At 40.8% G+C, this 26169-nt stretch overlaps 1 protein-coding gene across 1 annotated transcript in view; it reads left to right on the top strand.

Moving 5' to 3' along the window:
* The window catches only part of SEMA3E (semaphorin 3E), a 212636-nt gene that overhangs the window by 116747 nt on the left and 69720 nt on the right, over nt 1-26169 (top strand). The window contains exons 3-4 of the mRNA XM_073331893.1: nt 3815-3874; nt 12311-12430. Of these exons, the coding sequence (XP_073187994.1) occupies nt 3815-3874; nt 12311-12430 (180 nt within the window). The remainder of the gene's footprint in view (nt 1-3814; nt 3875-12310; nt 12431-26169) is intronic.

Here is a 26169-nt window from a genome sequence, read left to right as displayed (position 1 = left end):
TTGTTTTTAATGATATGCGAAAAATCAGAACCGGGAATAAATGTTCAGCCTGACTGAACATATTTGGAAACATGACCTCACTGGGCTCGGCTCCTCAGAATTCAACTTTCATGAGCTCTTTGGCTTTTCCTGTCGGTTATCCTAGAGTGCATTGCAGATATTGTATAAGTAGGGGCATAGCGAGCAGATAGAGGGACGTGATCGTCCCCCTCTGTTCGACATTGGTGAGGCCTCATCTGGAGTACTGTGTCCAGTTTTGGGCCCCACACTACAAGAAGGATGTGGATAAATTGGAGAGAGTCCAGCGAAAGGCAACAAAAATGATTAGGGGTCTGGAACACATGACTTATGGGGAGAGGCTGAGGGAACTGGGATTGTTTAGTCTGCAGAAGAGAAGAATGAGGGGGGATTTGATAGCTGCTTTCAACTACCTGAAAGGGGGTTCCAAAGAGGATGGCTCTAGACTGTTCTCAGTGGTAGCTGATGACAGAACAAGGAGTAATGGTCTCAAGTTGCAGTGGGGGAGGTTTAGGTTGGATATTAGGAAAAACTTTTTCACTAGGAGGGTGGTGAAACACTGGAATGCGTTACCTAGGGAGGTGGTAGAATCTCCTTCCTTAGAAGTTTTTAAGGTCAGGCTTGACAAAGCCCTGGCTAGGATGATTTAATTGGGGATTGGTTCTGCTTTGAGCAGGGGGTTGGACTAGATGACCTCCTGAGGTCCCTTCCATCCCTGATATTCTATGATTCTATGATATTCACTCCAAAGTCGAGAGGGCAGAGTAGAGAGACTTTGACTGCTGCTAGGTCCAACAATTTTATCAGCAAAGATGTAGGTGAAAGGAACTTCATCAGACTTTTTCACATTAGAAATTTAGAGTGAAGTTTGAGTGATCCGGTCCATGCATTTCTACCTAAGGACCTCATCAAGCTGTAATTAAGGCATATTAATTAGCCATTGAACTTTTCTTTCATGTTGCAAACACTCATTGAAGTAATCTAAGACATAGTTATAAACCAAAGAGAGTATAATTAGCATTCCAAACTGATACTATGAAGAGAAAAAAAAAAGAGGAAAGGCAAATTTATCTATTTCAGTCCTATCTCTTGTAACAGGGACAAGTTTCCAGAAGCAGCAGGGAAATGTTTTAAAGCTAGTGACTCTGGACCACATTTCATAAATCTCCTTTTGTCTTTGATATCCTTAAAAAACTGTGAAAGAATTTTGTTGTTGTGTTCCCCATGTAGTGTTATACCATGGAATATGAAGAGAGTTTTTATTACCTCTGGCCTTAAATCTACAGATCCATGAGACTTGTGGATTATCTAGAAAAACAAAACAAAACAAAACCCCTTTGCATCACAGATGTATCCCCTCTGTCAGAAAACAAGCCAAGAATTCCTTAGAATATTCAGCTATGATGAGTCCATAAGGAGCTCCTCTGAGAAAAGCAATAAAGTACTGGGTGGATGTAAAGTAATTTTTTTGTTTATTGACTGCCAAAATAATCCAGCAAATCTAAAATAATTTAATTGGTGGAGAATTTGGGGTGTGCATTCTGTGGAGCCTACATTTTAAAGACATCTATTCTGTTTCCCAGAGTTTGATTTCCTCACACCACCAAATTTCAAATAAAAGCCTGCAGTGTAGAGTACATTTGTATCTGTCAGTGACCACGTATGAATGTATTTCTGTTTCTAACCACATTAAAAACATCTTCATTTATTGTCTTGGGCACCTTTTACATCATTTTAAGAATCAATACAATTAAAACCAACAACAAGCTCTCAGGAGGTCTCTTTAGGAGACCTTGGTTCAACTGCAGCAGGCTGTAGACTTCCCATGTGACCTTAGGCAAGTCATTTAATCTCTCTGTGCCTCAGTTCTCCATCTATGAAATGGGGATAATGATACTTCCTTTCTCTTACCTGTGACTGTCTTACCTATTTGGATTGTAAACTCACTGGACCAGGTGTTTCTCTTTTTATGGGTATGTACAACACCTAGCATAAAGAGGCCCTAGTTTCAGGAGTGAGTTCTACCTACAGGTAACACAGAGCTGTTTTTTGTCATTTATAAAAAAATGTTAAAATTGTTAGTGTATTCTACAGAAATAATTCTGAACACTACAGCTTCCAGTGGTGATACTGTAGTGTTCTGGACCTTGTCTGGAGAATGCCGTGGTATTCTGCAGAGGTTGGGGAGTGATGGGGGGGACAGGGGGAAGAGAAGCAGTGATCTGAGAAGTGGAAGGTGCATGTCAATAGGTTCACAGGACTAGTTCACAAAACCGTACAAATGTTCAGATGCTTCTGTATACCTTGTGAGGCCTCCCTCGTATGACCCTCACTGTCCCGGGATTTCTTATTCCCCTTGATACCACTTTTTGCATCCAGCTCTGCACATATTTGGGGTCTGAGACAAAGCCCACAAGGCCTATCATTTTCTAACAAATCTTAGGAGAGGAGGCCTGTGTGGTGTAATGTATTATTTGTATTACTGTGGTGGAGTTTCCATCTCTTGAAGTCTTCAAATCAAGGTTTAATGACTGGTTGCCTTTCTGGAAGGTATGTTTTAGACAAACACCAGTTATTGGGTTCAATACAGAGGTAACTGGGTGAAACTTAATTGGCTTGTGATATACAGGAGATCAGACTATATGATCTTCTGACCTTAAACTAAATGAATCTGTAGATCATAACACTTCCCCAAACTGACCTAGACTTTGGAAGAAGTGAGGGAGTTGTTCTGAGATACTAGGCATGGTTCCATCTCTGATTAAAATATTTCCTCTGCCTGAATTTGCTCAGAGTGGTTGCTTTATGTGGAGTTAAACCAGGTGTGAGTATAGCCTGGGTATCAGTGCAATCTTACCATTCCAAGTGCTTATTCCTTTGAAAAGTATATTTTTAAAGTAGCCTTTTCCTATCTTTTCATCTCACTATTAGCAGATAAAATAATAATCTGTGAGTGGAATACTGACAAACCTTAATGTCAACAGTCACTTCCCACTGTTTTTTTTTAAAATGTTACCTGTGAATTTCCAAGCAGAAATCTTATTTTCGTTGATCTGAAAATGGTATCACCCGAAGTGGAGACATTTTTGTTTCCAGTTCTTAAAGTGCTAGGAAGTGAAATCATCAGGCTAGTCTACCCAGGTCATTGTTTCACATATTTTTCATCCATACAAAGTGGAATGAAACAAAATTCTATAGCATAGGTTAACTGAAAAGCCACTTGTGACATTTGGCCTTCCTTGCAATAATTGACACTAAGCGGCTGATCCTGCCTTCAGTGAGGTTAATAGCTAAATTCTCATTTACCTCAGTGGGAGCTGAATTCTATCCTAAGTGATGTTTAGAGCAGGAAACAAGTGATTTTCAAATTAGTGTTCAATGGAAAAGTGTTTAAAGTCTTTGGATATTAAGTGGGCACAGTTGTACTGAATTAGTACAAAATGCTTTGGTGCATGGATTTCCCTTCAAATCAGAGAACGTATATTGAGTTTCCTCCACTATCTGATGGAGAAGACTGCCAGCTGTAATGCAGGAGAAATTAAATGCCTCCTTATACACCTGTATAGTTAACTTGTATAGTCAGAAATCTTTTGGCAAAAATTGGAATATTTAGCTTAATAACTTCTGAAAATCGGACTATTACAAAACATTATAAAATATTACTGTATAGAGTGTAGCAACAAAAACTGTACATTGAAAGTGATGACTCTTCAACCCAATCCAAAGAGGAAAAGCTGGATTGGCTGTGAATTATACACTTTTATATCCACACTTGAATGATCTTGTGTTATTTCAGATACATTGGCCCAGTACACCCCAGCAGGCAGAAGAATGCACAATTAAAGGAAGAGATGCTGTAAGTATAATTAATTGCAAATTAATTACCTTTTAGTTACAGATGGGGTTGAACCAGTAACTTGGATCAAAGCATCCTTTAATTTTCGAGTGTTCAAAATCCTGATCCAATTCTGAATGTTGCTGTGTAGATTTACAGCTCAGATCCATTGAAGTGAGCTGTAGCTCATGAAAGCTTATGCTCAAATAAATTTGTTAGTCTCTAAGGTGCCACAAGTCCTCCTTTTCTTTTTGCAGATACAGACTAACACGGCTGCTACTCTGAAACCTAGCATGACTATTGTTAGCACATTAAGTCACTGGTTTAATTGCTTTCAAGACTAAGCAGTAACTGAGCAGTGAACACACTGGCTGCTACCAGCACACATGGGTTTTCTTTGGAGGTTTCACACCTGGTAATGGACAGGCCTGGCACTGCTTAGTTCATGAGATGTAATAAGATTGGCATCAGAGTGAAAGCCATTTTCTAGCGGACATTAATAGTTCTGTTTCTTCTTTTTCTCATGAAAGATCTCATTTAATAAGGAAGATTGAGGAAATCAGAACTTTCTTATCCCCACAAATCCATTTCAACCAAATCTCGCTATTTTCCCACCACAGCAATCCATTCCTTACTTTCTGACCCACATGCTGAAACTCTCATCTGATTCCTTATTAAGATCTATTTTAAATACTACAACCTCTTAACTTTAGGCCTCTCTGATACTAACTTAGCCATCGCCACCCCCTCCACAATGTGACTGCTAAAATTATCTCCCTCATCTCCTCTGTCATTCTGAACATATCACCTCTAGCCTTCCCTTCAAGTTCTGCACTGGCTTGAATAATGGCCTTGTCTCCTATCACATCTTCCCTCTTCATCCACTGTTGATTGCCAGTAATGCCAGTCTAGACACCCGATTGATTTTTCTTCTTCCATGCCTATCTCCCTGCCTTTGTCCATATTGCTATGTGCATGGAATATCATTGTATCTTGATTCACCACGCTGCAGCCTCTCTTGATTCTAATCTTTCCTAAAGACTACTTATTACAGCATACCCACAAGAAGCAAGTTAAATTAATAGTAATATATAAAATACACCGTAAGTTACATCCACCCCTGTGGTCTGCTATCCCCACACAAAGCCTGTGGGACTTTACTAGGGAGCAGTGCAAGGATGTCGGGGCTCACACCTATGCAGAGCTCCCATTTGGCATCAGAGACTGAAAATTCTTAGGGGCATAAATGATGTATATTTTTGTACAGCATCAAGTTCATTGTCAGAACCTAATGAATGCACTCGCCACTGAGGTAGCTAACACTGGACGAGAGGATTTCAAAAGGCCAGAGATACTTTTGAAGTGTGAAAATACAGCAAACAGTCAAGCGCAAACACAGCCACAACAAATATTGTCGGTGACACCTAGGAAGCTGTAAACATCAATGGTCAACACTAGCATGAAAAACATACTACTCATCCACCTGGGGGGCATGGGAGCACCAGTTTTGAGAAATTAACAACCAAGCTACCTCACTCCTTACACACCTGAAGCTGAAGTGAACCTTGCTGAAGTGGCTTAAATGTTCAGTAAACTTTTTTCAGCCCTCATTTCACTGAGGGTACCTGCAATAGCAGGAGACTGGACTTGATGACCCAGGATATCTCCTCCAGTTCTATATCCTATGTTCATTTGATTATGAGGATATAGATAGATAGATAGATAGATAGATAGATAGATAGATAGATAGATAGATAGATAGATAGATAGATTAATGTCTGGGACTTTTCAACTTGGAAAAAAAGACGACTAAGGGGTGATATGATAGAGGTCTATAAAGTCATGACTGGTGTGGAGAAAATAAATAAGGAAGTGTTATTTACTCCTTCTCATAACACAAAAACTAGGGGTCACCAAATGAAATTAATAGGCAGCAGGTTTAAAACAAACAGAAGGAAGTATTTTTTCACACAACGCACAGTCAACTTGTGGAAATCCTTGCCAGAGGGTGTTGTGAAGGCCAAGACTATAACATGGTTCAAAAAAGAACTAGATAAGTTCATGGAGAATAGGTCCATCAATGGCTATTAGCTAGAATGGGCAGGGATGGTGTCCCTAGCCTCTGTTTGCTGGAAGCTGGGAATGGGCGACAGGGAATGGATCTCTTGATGATTACCTGTTCTGTTCATTCTTTCTGGAGCACCTGGCATTGGCCACTGTCGGAGGATGGGATACTGGCCTGGATGGACCTTTAGTCTGATCCAGTGTGGCCATTCTTATTTTCATGTTTTTGTGCTTTTGAAATCAATCTGGAAGCAGAAGGGGAAGGGGAAAAACATGAGAAGGACCTTTCTTGTGGTGATTTCTTCCCAATAAGAAGCAGCATGTACCGTGAAATCATAGGATAAGGCATATTGTCATAAGAACATAAGAATGGCCATACTGGGTCAGACCAAAGGTCCATACAGCCCAGGATCCTATCTGCCGACAGTGGCCAATACCAGGTGCCCCACAGGGAGTGAACTTAACAGGTAATGATCTAGTGATCTCTCTCCTGCCATCCATCTCCACCCTCTGACAAACAGAGGCTAAGGACACCATTCCTTACCCACCCTGGCTAATAACCATTAATGGACTTAACCTCCATGAATTTATCCAGTTCTCTTTTAAACCGTATAGTTCTAGCCTTCACAACCTCCTCAGGCAAGGAGTTCCACAGTTTGACTGTGCGCTGAGTGAAGAAGAACTTCCTTTTATTTGTTTTAAACCTGCTACCCATTAATTTCATTTGGTGTCCCCTAGTTCTTATATTATGGGAACAAGTAAATAACTTTTCCTTATTCACTTTCTCTACACCACTCATGATTTTATATACCTCGATCATATCCCCCCTTAGTCTCCTCTTTTCCAAGCTGAAAAGTCCTACCCTCTTTAATCTTTCCTCATATGGGACCCATTCCAATCCCCTAATAATTTTAGTTGCCCTTTTCTGAACCTTTTCTAATGCCAGTAGATCTTTTTTGAGATGAGGGGACCACATCTGTACGCAGTATTCAAGATGTGGGCGTACCATGGATTTATATAAGGGCAATAAGATATTCTCCGTCTTATTCTCTATCCCTTTTTTAATGATTCCTAACAACCCGTTTGCTTTTTTGACTGCCGCTGCACACTGCGTGGAAGTCTTCAGAGAACTATCCACGATGACTCCAAGATCTTTCTCCTGATTAGCTGTGGCTAAATTAGCCCCCATCATATTGTATGTATAATTGGGGTTATTTTTTCCAATGTGCATTACTTTACATTGATCCACATTAAATTTCATTTGCAATTTTGTTGCTCAATCACTTAGTTTTGTGAGGTCTTTTTGAAGTTCTTCACAGTCTGCTTTGGTCTTAACTATCTTGAGCAGTTTAGAATTGTCTGCAAACTTTGCCACCTCACTGTTTACCCCTTTCTCCAGATCATTTATGAATAAGTTGAATATGATTGGTCCTAGGACTGACCCTTGGGGAACACCACTAGTTACCCCTCTCCATTCTGAAAAATTACCATTTATTCCTACGCTTTGTTCCCTGTCTTTTAACCAGTTCTCAATCCATGAAAGGATCTTCCCTCTTATCCCATGACAACTTAATTTATGTAAGAGCCTTTGGTGAGGGATCTTGTCAAAGGCTTTCTGGAAATCTAAGTACACTATGTCCACTGGATCCCCCTTGTCCACATGCTTGTTGACCCCCTCAGAAAACTATTAGATTACAGAGTAACAGCCATGTTAGTCTGTATTCGCAAAAAGAAAAGGAGTACTTGTGACACCTTAGAGACTAACATAAGCTCACGAAAGCTTATGCTCAAATAAATTGGTTAGTCTCTAAGGTGCCACAAGTACTCCTTTTCTTTTTTCTCTAAAAGATTAGTAAGACACGATCTCCCTTTATAGAAACCATGTTGACTTTTATGCAACAATTTATGCTCTTCTATGTGTCTGACAATTCTATTCTTTACTTTTGTTTCTTTGCTCTTGGGTGAATGCCATCTGGTCCGGTGACTTGTTAGTGTTAAGTTTCTCAATTAATTCCAATACCTCCTCTAGTGATATTTGAATCTGTGACAATTCCTCAGATTTGTCACCTACAAAAGACGGCTCAGATTTGGGAATCTCCTAAACATCCTCAGCCATGAAGACTAAAGCAAAGAATTCATTTAGTTTCTCTGAGATGACTTCATTGTTTTTAAGTGGTACTTTTGTATCTCGATCGTCCAGGGGTCCCACCTGTTGTTCAGCAGGCTTCCTGCTTCTGATGTACTTAAAAACATTTTGTTATTACCTTTTCGAGTTTTTGGCTAGCTGTTCTTCAAACTCCTTTTTGGCTTTTCTTATTACATTTTTACATTTAATTTGGCAGTGTTTATGCTCCTTTCTATTTACCTCACTAGGATTTGACTTCCACTTTTTAAAAGATGCTTTTTTATCTCTCACTGCTTCTTTTACATGGTTGTTAAGCCACAGTGGCTCTTTCTTAGTTCTTTTACTGTGTTTTTTTAATTTGGGGCATACATTTAAGTTGAGCCTCTGTTATGGTGTCTTTGAAAAGTGTCCATGCAGCTTGCAGGGATTTCACTCTAGTCACTGTACCTTTTAATTTATGTTTAACTAATCTCCTCATTTTTGCATAGTTCTCCTTTCTGAAATTAAATGCCATAGTGTTGGGCTGTTGAGGTGTTCTTCCCACCACAGGAATGTTAAATGTTATTATATTATGGTCACTATTTCCAAGCAGTCCTGTTATAGTTACCTCTTGGACCAGATCCTGCCCTCCACTCAGGACTAGATCAAGAGTTGCCTCTCCCCTTGTGGGTTCCTGTTCCAGCTGCTCCAAGAAGCAGTCATTTGAAGTATCGAGAAACTTTGTCTCTGCATTTTGTCCTGAGGTGACATGTACCCAGCCAATATGGGGATAATTGAAATCCCCCACTATTATTGAGTATTTTATTTTGATAACCTCTCTAATCTCCCTTAGCATTTCATCATCACTATCACTGTCCTGGTCAGGTGGTGGATAGAATCATAGAATCATAGAATATCAGGGTTGGAAGGGACCTCAGGAGATCATCTAGTCCAACCCCCTGCTCAAAGCAGGACCAATCCCCAACTAAGTCATCCCAGCCAGGACTTTGTCAAGCCTGACCTTAAAAATATCTAAGGAAGGAGATTCCACCACCTCCCTAGGTAACGCATTCCAGTGTTTCACCACCTTGCTAGTGAAAAAGGTTTTCCTAATATCCAACCTAAACCTCCCCCACTGCAACTTGAGACCATTACTCCTTGTTCTGTCATAAGCTACCACTGAGATAATAGATCCCGACTCTTATATTCTTATTAGAGCATGGAATTACTATCCATACATATTCTATGGAACATGTGGATTCATTTAAGATTTTTATTTCATTTGATTCTACATTTTCTTTCACATATAGTGCCACTTCCCCTCTCTTCCCCCCACCCCAACCTGTTCTGTCCTTCCGATATATTTTGTACCCCGGAATGATTGTGTCCCATTGATTGTCCTCACTCCACCAGGTTTCTATGACGCCTATTATATCAATATCCTCCTTTAACACGAGGCACTCTAGTTCACCCATCTTATTATTTAGACATCTAGTATTTGTGTACAAGCACTTAAAAAACTTGTCACTGTTTATTTGTCTGCCCTTTTCTGATGTGTCAGATTCTTTATCTGAATGTTTCTCATCTGATCTGGCCCATACCTTATCCTCTTTCATCCTCTCCTCCTGACTAAAACCTAGAGAATCTCTATCAGTTGACTCTCCTCTAAGAGAAGTCTTTGTCCGATCCACGTGCGCCTCTGCAGCAATCGGCTTTCCCCCATATCTTAGTTTAAAAACTGCTCTGCAACCTTTTTAGTGTTAAGTGTCTTCAGATTTGGACAGATTTAATGTTAAGTGTCTTCTGACTGGACAGAATCAAGATTATTCAATATTTTTCAATATTACCCAATATTTATTATTAATAATATTCAATATTATTTCAATATTACCCAGACTTGTGGAATTTATCTAACTGAGTCTGATTGTTGAAGCACTTGAGGTTTATCTATTATTCCCTCTCAGGAGAGGATGGTATTACAATCAAAGCCTCATTTCCCTTTGCTCACAGTGCTTTTACAGTTTATGATGTTTTGTCCCCAGCCGCAGTCTTACAAGTTTCTAGGGAAGTTAAATACTCATTCTCTTATAGAAATATACAATGTTCTTCTGCTATAATAGTTCAAACCCCTTGAAGTTTACAATAATATTATTACAATCCCTGAGGCCATTACCGTGGAACACTGCAGTGTTTTTTCTCACGGGAATCCATGATTGATTATGAAATGCTCAATCATCAGTATTGCCAACTCCAAACAGTCAAAAACCAGGAGTCACGCCCCTCCAAAATTATGGGATTGACTTCAAACTCCATAAGATTTTTTTTAAGTAAATTATGGGTCTTTTTCTTTGACTGTGGTGTCTGAGTCTTTAGTGTTTCTGTTTTCCAGCTCTTCTTTGCAACCATGAGGGCTAGAAATTTACAAAAACAATGAGGAGTCCGGTGGCACCATAAAGACTAACAGATTTATTTGGGCATAAGCTTTCGTGGGTAAAAAAACCCACTTCTTCAGATGCATGAAGTGAAAATTACAGATGCAGGCATAAATATACCGACACATGAAGAGAAAGGAGTTACCTACCTTACAAGTGGAGAACCAGTGTTGACAAGGCCAATTCAGTCAGGGTGGATGTGACACATTCTTAGGCCCCTTACCTTTCACTGCCTCTGTTTTTTGTCTTTGCTGCCGCCTTTCCCACTTTGCTCTGAACAAAGCATATTATACATGATAAGATGTGTAAAAAGTTTTAATAGCCATCTCAGTATTTAGGTATTCCACACTTTTCTTCACCACCTCTTACTCTGTGACACTACAGGCCCCTTTTACAAGCTCTTAAGAGGTTATAAGTTCATCTTGTAGCAGTAAAACTTTAAGTATTGTAGTCATAAACACTATTGCAGACAGCTTGTAAGAAACTAAATAGGACAATAGAATTGGGAAACCTTGTTCTTGACAACATGTGCACAACCTTAAACTTGGGCTAGGCTTTACTGATTTGGCTTAAACCAAAATAAAACTCTATTGCTTTAAATCCTGTGTCCGCTGCAGACATGCCAAATGCAGAAATTGGGCTTGTTTTTGGCTTAATTGGCTTGTGAGTTGCTTGTTGGCTAGTTTTTGGCTTATTGCTTGTTTGGCTCGTAGCCTGTTGCTTCTTTTTTTGATTGGCTCCTGGCAAGCAGGGGTAAGGGGGGCAACAAGGGGCATAGGGGGGAGAGAGTCAGGGGTGCACAGCGGGTCCACCACAGTCCCAGACTGCACGCCGGGGGGGATCTAGTCACATAGAGTGTTGGGGTTCTTAGGGATTGGCTTGTTTTAGCCTTGCTTTGAAAAGGAAATAGCTTGATTTTTGGCTTACTGTGAAAGTCGGGTGCTTATTTACCGTGTGAAAGTTGGCAACTGTGGACTTGGCTGGCCTGTGATAGAGGGTGTTTAGTTCCCCTCTGCATTTTTATCAGTCAGACATTAGTCAGAGGTAAGAAATATATTCTGTAACAGTGACTCCAGCTCCTTAATACAGTTGAGTAAAATGAGTAAAACATCTACAGATCTGTTAATAGATCTAGTGGGCATGTTAAAGATAACCTTCTCTGAAGACAGACTATATAATGTGTTTGTGTGTGTGATATCTCTAAACACCCTTTCACAAGAACATAACAAATATGGTTTAATAGGTTTACTTAGAAGTATATATACCGAAGTTTATTTTTCTAATTTGCTGGATCTGACATTTCCCTCTGGCCCATCTACCATATATCCTGAGCCAGATTCTGGTCTCTGCTACACCAATATAAATACAGAGTAACTCCACAAAAGTCAATAAAATGATTGGAATTACACAGATGTAAATAAGTATACATTTTGGACCATATATATTAGAGGAAGGAAGGATGGGTTCGTCGTTAGGACCCTGGGAATGAGCAGAGCTGGATTCTATTCCATGGGGGTTGCAGATTCATCGTGTAACATTGGGCAAATCACTTAATCTCCTTGTTTCTCTGTCTGTAAGAAGGGGATACCCTATCTCACAGGTATTCATTAATGCTTGTGATTTGTGCTCAAGTATTGCAGTGATAAGAGCTATAGAACCATACAAATGCAGGGCTGGAAGGAACTTGAAGAGCTCTTGTAATCCATCCTCCCTGCGCATAGGAAGGATTAAGTATACCTAGACGATCCACATAAGTACTTAGACAAGGGAAGTAGAGAGATTCCCAAGGCTCAGAGGAAGTGGGGTTGTTTTTAAATTATCCTGAATACTAAGTTTCTCCTCTTCTTTTAAAAATAGGACGAATGTGCAAACTACATCCGCGTCCTTCACCGGTACAACAGAACACACCTCCTGGCCTGTGGTACAGGGGCTTTTGATCCCCTCTGCACTTTTATCAGAGTCGGACATCCCTCAGAGGTAAGAAGTATATTCTAGAGCCAGGACACTATTCTGAGCTGTAGCAAACCCCTCCTATGGTTATATATAAGCACACAAATTAAAGCACAGTGGAACACTGAGGTTGTTGAAATGGAGGGATCCCAGGTCACACTGCAGTCTGTGCAAGAGAAGTGACGTTTCCTATATACCACTCCACATGCAAAGACCACTCACAATTGCAGTCCTTGCACTCTTTTAAGTGCAAGGACTGGTCCCTAATAATGTCTCCATAGGTAGCCACCCCTAAAGGAAGAAGTCCTACAGAATTTTAAGAAGTCCTATAGAATTTAGTAAGAGTAATAACCTTGCTATAGGTTTCTTTTTTAAACCATCCTCTTGAATTAGAGAATGATCTTTCTATAGGGTAGTTCAAAAACCTGTAGAAAGTTCTCTGTTGTATTTGATAGGGCTTGAGAGCAATTATTATAGAATCATATTGATTTCTATAGAACCCTGTTAAATTCTATAAGACCCTTACATAAAAGTTGGTTGGGGAACTATGAGACCTAGCAGGCCACAGAGGGGAGCACACATTGATTTCTGTGGGACTGCTCATGTGAGTAAAGTGAGCAAGATTTGGTCACCAGACATCACCGTTATTAAGCAGTTACAAAATGACCATTTAATTAAGTAATTGCAGCCAAATGCCTCACTGACAAAGTGTCATCCTGATGTCATGAATGAGTGATGAATTGGTGAGTGATTTCCAGCCTTATGTAGTTGTGTAAATAGCTAATCTAACTGAAAACACATTTGGAAAATTACATATAAGCTCACACATTACTGTCATCTTGGAATTTGTTTTAGCTGAATTATATAGCACTTTTTGAGATAAAGGTGTATCAGAGTTTGCATCCTAAGTCTTTCCCCCCTGGGCATTTATAAACTGAATAATATATGCTTTTTGATGTGCCAGGAGATGCAAGCTCTCATCCCAGGATTGATATATTTTTTTGTTTCTTTTTCAGTGTTTTAGTTTTGATCAAACACAGCTGGTGCACTTAAACATCTTCATGCCTTTTGTAAGATTTCATCTTTCCACAGAATTCTGTGGCTGTACTCTCTGCTGACTTCCAGCCTTTGCTACCACCTTAAAGGCAGTAGCACTGATTCTGATCTCTCTTACACCAGCATATCTTCAAGGAGTTCATTGGAGCTACCCATGGTTTACACTGGTATGAGTGAGGATATAGTCAGGGCTAATGGGATTGCAGAGGGTGTCAGTCGATGCAGAGGTTGATCCTAAGTCTATAACGTCAACATAATTCTCATGCAAGAACAAGGATTTTCTGTAATTTGCAGGAATCTAGAACCCTGCAATTTCAAGTTTTTTAGCTCAGAGTTAAAATCAGCCTAAGGAATGGACGAGGACTGCTAACTATCCCTTTTATGTAGTATTTTACAGCTGAATTCAGAACATGTTGACCTCAATGGGTTTTGGATCTGGTTCTAAGTATCTGTGTGCAACTTATCTGCAGCGACATGTGGCCCCACTGAGTTGGGTGGCTTGATTTACCCACATGAGGACTGATCCTGCATTCACTGCCCACCTAAATTAACCACTGACCTCAAGCATAGTTTTTGAAATCCCCTAAACCTGAACCGCTCTTTGAGGACCTGGATGCCTTCAACTGGATGCTCAGGGTGTTCAGCATATTGCAGAATTAGGCTCTTGGCCAGCAAGCTGTGTCAAAATCACCAAGTTCCTCTAGGTTTTCATGTGAAAACTTGAACCATGTTTCTTTTTGTGTAAATCCATAAATCACTGAGAAGGAACCGTATCTCAAACTTTCCAGCAAAGCTGGGAGGAGTTTTGAGTATGTGATGAGAAACAAAACCAGTTGAGTTTTATTTTAACCCTCTTTATGAAAGTTCTGCACAGATCTAATCATTCCAAACCTGTTGAGAAGAGCTGAAAGGAAAGGGCCCACATTAAAAAGCTCACATGGAGCCACCACTCCACAGATCAGCAGCAGTGCTGTGAAAGGAGGCCCTGCTCCTAGAGCCCTGGTTAGTGGGAGGGCTGGGAATAAGCAACCAGACAAAGCCAGACTCTCGGGGTATGTCTACCCAGCAATATAAGCTTAGGCTAACCTAGGGATCGGCAACCTTTGGCACACAGCCTGTCAGGGAAAGCTGCTGGCGGGCCGGGACAGTTTGTTTACCTGCAGTATCCCCCATAGGGGAGAAAAAGCTTAGAAATGAAGTTACAAGTGCTTTTCTTTTCATTTCCATATGCTGTCCAAACACTTCAGACTGTTTGCCAAAATGACTCAAGCTCTGCTATAAACAATCAGTGTTTATATTTCAAGATTGTAACCGTAATTCCAAGCAAAAAATAAAAAGAATTATTGAATGTTTTTCTGTGGTTGGAGTCAAAGAAACTGAAAAAGCACTGCTGTTTCCTAGTGTAACTGTTGGGTGGGCTAGAGTTTACAACATCACCCTTCTCCTAGTGCCGAAGAACAGCTCCTGTATAAAAGCACAAGGAGACCCAGAATCAGGGCTGTCCTACGCAAGTTATCTAAGGGGAATATTAAGGGATGGGGGCAGGGAAGGTGGGGTCTCCTGAGGGGAGATATTGAGGGAAGGGGAAGGGGAAGGCGGTTCCCAGCCAGTGCTGCTGATACCAGTGTGTGGAGGGAGCCCAGCCACTACCCCCTGCCTGGCGCTGCCCTTCCCTCTGCCACCCGCCTGGCGTGGCTTCTGCCGGGACTTGGGGCTTCCCTCCACCGCCCAGCTGCCCGACGCGACTTCTGACACAGCTCGAGGCTTCCCTCCACCGCCTGCCCGCACACATGGGGTGGGGGTGATGGAAACTCTGGCCAGGGGCCCTTGCCATGCACCCAGCTTTGAGCGGAGATTCCACTCTCCAGTGCACACGGCTCCCTCCCAGCACCCACAGCCCCACGCCAGCTCCTACCTTGTTCAGGGGGTGGAGAGAAGCCCTCCGGCCAGTGGGTGGGCTGAAGGGAGTGAGCAGTGGATGAGGGTGAGGGGCCAGGGGGCTTCTACCACTTCCCACCTTTCTTTAAAAATTTCCCACCCATGTTGCAGATTGGTTGTCCTGATTCACTCTGCACATGTGCAGCGAGGAAGACGCCAGGTGCAAACTTCACACAACCACGGCCAGCCTGCCTATGGGTAGGGACAGCAGAGTCAGAGCACAGCACAAGCAGAACAGCCCGGGCCCCGCAGCCTGGTGATGCCCCAATTTTCAGGTGCCCCATGCAGCCCGTATGCTGCGTATGATTTTCAGCAAGGATTGCACAGGGTCAACCTCCCCACAATCAAGTCCGAAAAGAACAAAAGGAATTAACGTAATTCTTAAATTCCAGTTTTATAAAATCTTATGATAAATAACAAATGTCTTTAACATAACACAGTTACTTTATAATCCGCATACATTATCTTCACAGTTATAAACAAAGAAAGAAAGAAAACAAATCTAAACAGGTCAGTCTCCACAGAAACTTAGTGAGAAGAAGCTCACAAGTTTCAAAAGCTAAGTCTCATTTACAGCCTTTATATAGATGTTGGTGACCAATTTGCTGAGTCAAAAGCATTGCAACCCCATCTTCCCTCCACTTGCTTGTAGAAATCTTCAGCTGGAATCCATGCAGACTCTTCCTCCTCTTCTGTTGAGTTCACACAGTCGATTTGCTGAGTCAAAAGCATTGCAACCCCATCTTCCCTCCACTTGCTTGTAGAAATCTTCAGCTGGAATCCATGCAGACTCTTCCTCCTCTTCTGTTGAGTTCACACAGTTAGCTAGTCAGCTAACTAATTAACTAACCACCACTCAGTTAAGTATATAGATTTTAAAAGTCCTGCTGCAAAATGCTTCAGAGTTAGGGGAAAACAGCCTGCTTTCTGCTTCTATGGCTCAGCTTCTCGCAGCCCACTCAACCACATGGCCGTTTGTAAAGCAACTGCCCTCATTAGCTGCCCTCATGAAGTTCAGCTACAGGGAACCTATTGAGCATGTCCAAAACTACCACACCAATTTGAGAAATTTCTGGGTGTGGAGTGCTAATTGTGTGTCTGTGCGTCTAGCAACAATGAGTCAGACACAACTCACTCCTGTTTCCTTCCTCCCCCTCTGCTTCTCCATACAGTAGAACCTCAGAGTTACAAACACCTCAGGAATGAAGGTTGTTCGTAACTCTGACCAAACCGTTGTGGTTGTTCCTTCAAAAGTTTAAAACTTAACATTGACTTACCACAGTTTTCAAACTTTACTATGCAGAAGAAAATTGCTGCTTTCCCCCTTTTTTTCAGTAGTTTACATTTAACACAGTACTGTATTGTATTTGCTTTTGTTTGTTTTTGGTTTTTTGTTTCTGTTGCTTTCTGATTTTGTATTTCTGGTTCCAAATGATATGTGTTGTAGACTTGTCAGTTTGTAACTCTTAGGTTCTACTGTAGATCTCTTAAAGAGATATCTCTCTAGTAGGCACATTGGTTACACTACAAAATTGAAATTAGCTTTTCTAATTATTTGAAACACAATTGTGGGGGGGGATATTTACATTAATGAAAGAAACATTGTTCACATTGCATATATTATTCTTGTTTTGAAAGTTTGGTTTTAGTTAGGAATGTGACTACAAAAATAACATCCATATTTATTCTCTCTCAACTACTCAATGTCACATTTTCTCAGTTTACCAGGCAGAAAAAGATTATTTTTTTTCTAACTCCTTACCTTACAGTTTCAATTTAGGAGCTGCAACATTCAGCTGTTTTTTTTTTTCTGCGTCTTACATCAGCACCAATGATTAAGATTTTTCAGTCAAAATTTAGCTGACAGTTTTGCTCATGATGACTGAGGCGGTGAGAATTCCTCACCCATTGACTCCATGATGGGAACAGTAGCAAAATTGATGGATATTTTTGTTTAATCTTTAAATTAAGCAATTGGCTCACATAAACATAAACAGCAGACCTAGAGCCAAGTTCTACAAAGTTTACTCCCAGAAGTTACTCACCTGCATGAGATTTTGTGGAATCAGGCCTGTGTTGAGAAAGGAGGCATTACTTTGATGTAATCAATGTTCTTACTAGAACCACACAGCAAGGAACTATTTTCAAGGACCCATTCCTACCCTGAAGACAATGACAGTGAGGGTTCTGAGCACCAAAGAAGTTAAGGCCCTAAGTTAAGGTAATGTGAATCATAGAGAGTCACTGTCTTCTAACACTGAGAAGGGAATTTCATTAGAAAGAGGAAAATGGTGTTGTTTCTAAAACCATTCTGTATACCTCTCATTGCCTCATTGCTTCTCTTGCAAACCTTTCAAACCTTCTCTTTGCAAACTACCTGCTACAGATGCAAAAAATCAGTGACCATCTCCTCAGCAGACCTGTTTAGGAAAAAATAAACAATCAGCTGATAAAAACAGAAAACAAAATAAACAAGAAAATAAGAAAAGAGGTGTTCATGACAATAAGCACAGCTCATAATCCTTCACTATTGCACCGCTGTCACCTTATTCGTCCATCCCTCCTTCTCTCCCCTTGTTTATTGTCCCTTGCTGTAATATGCCAAATTTTGGTCCTAAAGTTACACCGGTTGAAGCCAATGAACTCCAGGGAGGCGAAATAAAGTCCCAAGGATGCATGGCTACATTCTGATCCAGCTAGTGTAAATCTGCATAGCTCAGTGCAGTTACCCCAATGTCCACCAGCTGAGGATCTGGCCCTCAGTCTCAAAAGGTGTTGAGTGCCATACCTATGGTATGGTAGAAATAATACATTATTGAAGAGGCTAGGTTGTTATAACTGCACTGCCCAAGAAGCAGGGTGGGGACCAAATTATCGCTCTAAAAGTCGCAAGTTGAACCCAGCGTATTGCTTTCCTCTTTGGGAATGCACCAGCCTTGTACCTGGAATAGCTTTCTTCCCTCCTCCAATCCCCCATCTCTGCTTATCTGTGTGGGAGAAAGAGTACCAGCCCACTGGCAACTGCTCTCCCCATTGCATAGGGTCTGGCAAAGAAAATAGCAGGAGAGCATGGTGACTTCTTTTACCTTTCAGCTGGCTCAGACTCAGGCTCACGAGTAAGCCCAGTGACCAGACTATGTTCTCTGTATTTTTATTATCTCCTTATTATTTACTAGGGATATTTGTATGAAATCAGGGTCTGTGTTTCTTAAAAAATTCATCTATTCCTTCTGCTTATTTCCTACTGTTGTGTCTTACACACACACACACACACACCCCATAAATCACCCATCGCATCACCACGATAGGCTCAGTCATTGAGTCAACTGCACTCCCCAAACTCAACTTCTCAACTTAACTTTGCATAAACCTTAAGCTACGGGATTTGAACTATCCTTTTATTTGTGAATATTTGCATATTCTCTGAGGGCAAAAAGTACACAAACACTCAACAGGAATTTCTGAGCTATAAGAGAATTTAACACCATGATTACGTGCAACTGAAGCATCCAATAACAGCAAGGCAGTTGGATACGCCTTGGAATGTAACATTTAGCTGCAACCTTTGCACTCAGCAATTACAGAGAATGTTAGCCAGCCCAGTCGTTTTTCAAAGATCCATGGAAGTTTCATTCACTAAAAGAGTCAGAATTTCTTTTATAATAGACAGTTAGGATCAGTGATTATTATTATTTATTCTCTGTAGATCCCCCTGATGAATTTCCCCCACTGAGGTGCAGAGACTATCCCCTGTGGGTGGGATGGGTATTATAATTGGCATCCAACTAACTTTGATCCTGGGGAATTAAGGTAAAGGAACACCCACTGACATGAATGGAGCCATTTATACATCTCAGAGCTATTGTTCAGGCTATATGCATCTCCACTGAATATTCACTTTCATCTAGCTGAGAGCATCTCATTGAGATAAATGGGCCACTTCTCACTTTTCTGAGCCTGCTGTTCCGGTGATGGCTGTGTATGCTAGTGTACCAAGCTTGCATGCTCAGCACTCTCATGTATGGTGGGGAAACATGGACAACTTATGCTCATCAGGAGAAAAGGTTGAACAGTTTCCACCTACGCTGTTTATGCCAAATGGCAAGATAAAGTCACCAACGCAGAGGTTCTTCAAAGGGTAAATGTATTAAGTGTGACAGCCCTGCTCAAGCAAAGATGACTGTGCTGGCTAGGCCAGCTGAGTAGGTTGGAAGATGGACATACACCCAAGGACATGCTATACAGGGAGCTTTCAGAGGGAACAAGAACAACAGGACATCCCAAACTTTGCTATAAAGACACATGCGAGCAAGATATGAAGGAACTGGAATTGATCCTGATGGATTTGAAATCTTGGAAGGTGATCGTAACAAGTGGCACCATTGTCTCCATCAGCCATTAAAAGTCCATGACAGGAGCTGGCTCCTCCAGCTTGAAGAGAAAAGAGCTGGTAGGAAGCAAGGAGCTCCCAACCAAGGTACATACATTTGCAATAACTGCCAAAGATCATGCAACTCTCAGATTGGACTATTCAGTCATGTGAGATATTGCAAACCATCTACATCATAGCCTGCAATTTCCACCATCTATCACAGAGGAAAGGATGCCAACCTATTCTGGTGATGGCGGTGTAGGGCATCTCCCCATGGTTAAGGTTAAAAGCTGCTTTCTGTATAAAGGATGACTCTTCAGTGCTCTAAAATCTGCAATCTTACATCGTTTGTCTTGAAATTTGCTATGCCTCATTATGGGAGTGTAGGGTAGGGTTAGTGATTCAAATGTGGGATCACTTGAGTGGGAGGGAGCCAAGATAAAGCCCCCAAGAAAAAACAGTATTTTATTAAGGTCACAGATTCTAGCAACTTTGAAGTTTGAAACTGACCCCATGCAGAAATCTCAGAATGAACTGTAAACATTCGGGGAAAATCTTCCTCTGTCTAGGTTTGTGGGTGTTTTTTGTTTGGTTTGTTTAAAAACGTCATGCACTTTGGAAAATCTTGGTCATAACTTCTTATGTAATCGTAAAAAGAAAAGGAGGACTTGTGGCACCTTAGAGACTAACAAATTTATTTGAGCATAAGCTTTCGTGAGCTTCAGCTCACTTCATCGGATGCATTCCACTGAATGCATCCGATGAAGTGAGCTGTAGCTCACAAAAGCTTATGCTCAGATAAATTTGTTAGTCTCTAAGGTGCCACAAGTCCTCCTTTTCTTTTTGCGGATACAGACTAACACGGCTGCTACTCTGAAATATGTAATCATAGAATCATAGACTTTAAGGTCAGAAGGGACCAGTGTGATCGTCTAGTCTGACCTCCTGCACAACGCAGGCCACAGAATCTCACCCACCAACTCCTGTAACAAACCCCTAACCTATGTCTGAGCTATTGAAGTCCTCAAATAGTGGTTTAAAGCTTCAAGGTGCAGAGAATCCTCCAGCAAGTGACCAATGCCCCACGCTGCAGAGGAAGGCAAAAAAAACCCAGGGCCTTTCCAATCTGCCCTTGAGGAAAATTCCTTCCCGACCCCAAATATGGCGATCAGCTAGACCCTGAGAATGTGGGCAAGGCTCACCAGCCAGACACCCAGGAAAGAATTCTGAAACCCAGGAAAGATAATAATTGCAAGATGCTTTGGAATCCTTCAGGAGGAAATCTACAGTGACGTTATACATATGTTCTAGTGTTTCTTTCATCAAAGTTTTGTGAATTTTATAAAAATAGTATATCATGATACTGCTATGTTGGTTTTAATATAAAATAATTATCTTTAAACACACTGAAACATATTAGGTAATAGGCAACATTTATTAGACTCTGTCTCTAGCTTGGGTTATACCATCAAAGTCAAACCAATTGCGTTTATTTCTAAATCAAATTAATTATAAATTCAAGGATAAGCCATATTCCCAGTTCAAATATGAAATACATAACAGATGAATGTAGTGATCTAATTATAATATTGGTTTAATTGCCAGTGCTTTATAATTCCAGGCTGCTTAGCAAAACTGGTACCAGCAATTACCTTTCCAAAAACATAGAATTACATTCATTAATAGGAACATACAGCTTTATTTCCTTTTTAGAATATCTTTATTACTTTGGCTCTGATGCATGTTGGTTTCCCAAATATAAATGTTTAGACAAATTGCCTTAAAATTAACTGCTTTTTTAAAAACAAATTACTGGATTAGGAAAAGAAAAGCTAGAATACTGATTTAGCTGTCCCTTTCAAGAGATACAATGGATGAGATGATGTCTGCAAAAGAAGATCTGACTCACTCTCTTCCAACAAATATGTTACATAATAAGAAAGCTAATTATTTCAGGCTTTGCTAAACACTTCTGAATTTCAAAAGGGACTAACAAGTCAAAGAAGATTTGTACTTGGCTGCTGGAGAGAAAAGAACAGGAATCCATTGTGCCTAAAATCAATTCTTTCCTTCCAAGGAAAGAGCAATCAGAGAAGTCCCCTGCTCCCCTAGGGTTCTGTGAAAAGTTGAACAGGCATACCTACCAGACACCACTCTCCAATAATTAGCCTGGGAGAAGCCCTCAATACCAGGTTCAAAAGGTGAGGGAAGAAGAAGAAAATTTCCTTGGATGTCATTTCCCTATACACCAGCATATAATTATGTCATAGGTGCCTGCCTCAATTATCTACAAGACAATGGACAACACTCAGATATCCAACCCAAACACATTGCCAAACTCATCCATTTCATCCTCACCTATAACAATTTTATATTCAACAACAAACATTTTGTCCAAACCCTGGGTTCTAGGATGTCTCTCCAATATTCCAACCTCTTCATGGGCCACCTTGAGGAAGAATTTCTGGACAAATACACTACAAAGCCAATGATATACCTGAGATACATCAATGATATTTTCATCTTTGTGGACAGACGACCTAAACTGCTTCATAGATTTCCACCACAACTTCAACAACCACTGCCCATCCATCAGATTCTCTCTAGAACACTCCCATAGCAGTATCGACTTCCTGGACACCATGATCAACTTCAGCAATGGAACTCTACAGACAACTACCTACAAGAAACCCACGGATCACCACACTTACCTTCACAGGTCCAGTAACCAAGAAATCTGTTATCTACAGCCAGGCACCCAGATACCATAGAATATGCTCTGAGGAGAAAGTCCAGGATACATACCTTAACAGACTTTAAACCACCTGTATCAAACAAGGGCATTCCACCAGAGAAGTAGATTGCATCATGGAACAGTGCACCCAAGTACCCTGAAAGAACCTGCTTCAATATAGAACTAAAAAACCTCCAACCACACACTCTTAGTTTTCATCTACCACCCCACACTGGAACCCATACAGGGTATCATTAAACAATTACAATCCATACTTGATGGGGACCACATTCTGAATAAATCTTTCCCACACACCCTTTTCTGCATTCAAGCCTTCTGCTTTTGGATGCCTCCAAGCTCGTCATCCGAAACCAGCTCCCCACCAACTCAAAGTGGCACCAGAACCTGCCGAAACAACAGATGCAAAACCTGCAAACATATCTTCACGGCTAGGATGATCAACACCCTCCACGGTACACCTTTCACAATCCATAGGTCCTATACATGCCTATCACAACATATGTCATGTCTCATCCTGTGCACTAAATGCCCCAATAACAACTCTGTGGGTGAAAGTAGACAATCACTACACTCCCGAATGAACTCGCACAGAAAAATGATAAAAGACAAAAACACCATACCACCCACAGGTGAACAACCACTCCATATATATATGCAGAATATTTTAGGTTCATTGTATGAGCTCATAATTTGATTAGGGGATAACCTAATAATTTGGTTAAGGGAAAGTGAAACAATGATTTTTGTTCCTCATAAGTGGTCTATTCACAGGACCAGCAAATGTGGGGAGGGCGGAAGAGGTTTTGCATTGTTCCACGACACCTCTACTGGCTTATTGAATAAGTAGCATAGATGTGCCCAGATTGGCCTCCCTACGTGTTGTCCTTGGTCAGAATATATGTATTCATTTTTATTTTAAATCTGTCCATTGCCATATAGGGGTGTAGTAAATTACTAAGGCATCATATGATCACCAGCGTAAGGGGAAACACAGAAGGGAAAACAATCTGGGCCATAATCTTACTCTCAGACCCTTTACATTATATACATATAGCCACAGTGAGAGGCAGCCAACATCTGGAGCAGAGAGCATCAGCCAGACAAACAGCTGGGTGTCAAAGCATGTAGGGAGAATGGAAATTATGGTCAGGGACAATGGGTTAAACCCTTTGTGGCATTTTCTGTAAGAAAAATCTTTTATGTCTCCACTGAGCAGACAGAACCTCACTTTTAAATGCCTCCTGTAAAAAAGCCCCAACACAGTAAACCACACAGAACTGCATGTATCAGCCTCAGAGGACTGAAAGGCTAAGTACTTCCTTCCAGGGTATGAACTGTGGTTCTAGGGAGTCTACGGTAGGTACTTCAAATCTGATGCATAGGTTACTAAGCCATTGCCTCTACAATTAGCTTTGAGGGACTCTGCATGTCAGAGTTCTAGGGGAGGAAGAACCATTCCAAATTATGAATCTTTGGAGCCTGTTGGAAAGGAACGAGCATTACATAAGCAAGAAATGTGGGTGGGCTCAGGAGAGAAAGGGGGTTGGTGAAGCCAGCTGGGAGTCTCTCTGAATGTGTATTTGCCCACTTTTGCTCCATATTTCACCTAATGTTTTCACTGGATTTCTTTCTCTGTTCTCTCTTTTTCCTTTGTTCACATTTTCTCCTAAGTGGAGCATGAACACAGTAACATTCAACCATGTACTGTGCTTTTGAGCCAACATTGTTAGCATGGTTTCAGAATTAGGCAAAACGAGTTCACCTCTTCCCATTGGAACGAACTGAATTGATCTGACATGTGAGTCATGAAAGCATGTTTAAAACATGTGTCAGTTTTAATGTTAAATGGATTGTCTTTGCCTTCCTGATCAGTATTTCAGATTGTTGTCATCGTCCTTTCAACTTGATCTATTCGTTTAAAAAAATAAAATTGTATTAATATTCATTTTTATTATTCAGACAGCATTTCTGACATATCATTTTGCAATGTAAACAAACATAGCTCTGCTCAGTTATTTCTTCTGTATACCTTTTTCCCCTTACCTCATCTCCACTCTCAACATGCAGGGGATTAAGGAGCTGGAACATCTGGTTTCACTGATCAAACAGAAGTGGGTGGTGGTCAGCCCTTCACTAGATAGAATGTGTGACAAATTCTTACCCTGAAAATATTTGCTCAGAGACACAGCGTCTCTCTCTCGTTGCCTGGATAAGGAGCCAGCCAGTCAGAAAGCCATCAATTAAGGCTCTGAGTGTTTATCAAGCAAATTCAGTTATGGACTCAAATTTGCAGCTGTAGCTCACGAAAGCATACGTTCAAATAAATTTGTTAGTCTCTAAGGTGCCACAAGTACTCCTTTTCTTTTTGCGAATACAGACTAACACGGCTGCTACTCTGAAACCACTAAATACTATGAAATTGTTTATTTTCTCCAGTCATTCCCATCCACAGTTCATGTAAACCTAGTCATTAAATTTATGGATGTTTTAATCTGATGTCATGGGTTCATGTATGTAAAGTGATACCAGGTAAGCATCATCATTGTGCATTGTTTAAATTCGGCCACGTTCTAAGTTTAAAGTTAATCAAACCGTTTAGGTGAGGAGTATGAATTGATCGGCCGTATGTACTCAATTTTCCATCACATTAGGTTTACCCTTTGCATGATTAAAGACGGGTGGTCAGAAGGGGACAAACCAATACAGAGAAACAATGTTGCTTTCAAAAAGAGTAAGGAAGATTCCACCCGTGTTGTAATTTGACAGACACAAGTAAAACACTCTACAATGTACAGAATTTATTATATGTATGGCTGGATTCTGCCACCATCACTTAAGATGAATAGTGCCTTTCCCTGAGAGGACTCGCATTAAAATCAATGGGACAGGTTGTGGAGTAAAGTTGGTACACAACAGACATAAGAGTGGCAGAATCTCAGCTGTAATAATTAAAAACAGCAAGTATGGAAGCATCATTGATTTTAGGTGATCTTTTTGCAATTTTATAAAGTACCTCTTTTTCCCCACAGAAGTTATCAATCTTCAAGTGTATAAGCTCCTCATTCTGCTCATATTCATTCAGCAGCCACTGGTTCAAAAGATCGACTAGACCATTTTAATCCTGAGTGCTCCTGGAAAATTACTTTTCATTTCACACAAACGGACCTTCCCCCTCCCCCGCCCAACCCTAAGTCCATGGTTTGTTACCTTTCTCCAGATATAGCACCTGCTTCAGATGCAGCCCTCAGTAACAAGAACAAGAGTGATGGGGCTCTGAGATTCTCATTCTCTGCAACCATCGCACTTAAAATGTGATTTTGTTTGGTGGAAATGGTTCATGTTATCGGAGGGTCTCATCTTGGGAGCTTTGTCATTGACTTCAGTGGAAACAGGAATGGATACCTTGGTCACTTAGATTGACATTCTCTCTTATGTAGAGGACCCACACAAGGCCTATACCTGAAGTCCCACTTAAGTTCTAAAAGCAGGCTCTAAAAGTGATGCAATAGGGCCTTGTGCTGGATCTCCGCCCCTGGCAAATTTCAACCTTAGAACTTATTTCCAATAATACTGTGGTAATTATGTCCCAGTTACTGATCTCGTTTGATAGCCCTCTCCCGATTCACCTGATGCCATTGTTCTTTC

The sequence above is a fragment of the Lepidochelys kempii genome, chromosome 1 (assembly GCF_965140265.1).
Source record: "Lepidochelys kempii isolate rLepKem1 chromosome 1, rLepKem1.hap2, whole genome shotgun sequence".
NCBI lineage: Eukaryota > Metazoa > Chordata > Testudines > Cheloniidae > Lepidochelys > Lepidochelys kempii.
This window is presented reverse-complemented; position numbering and strand designations above follow the sequence as displayed.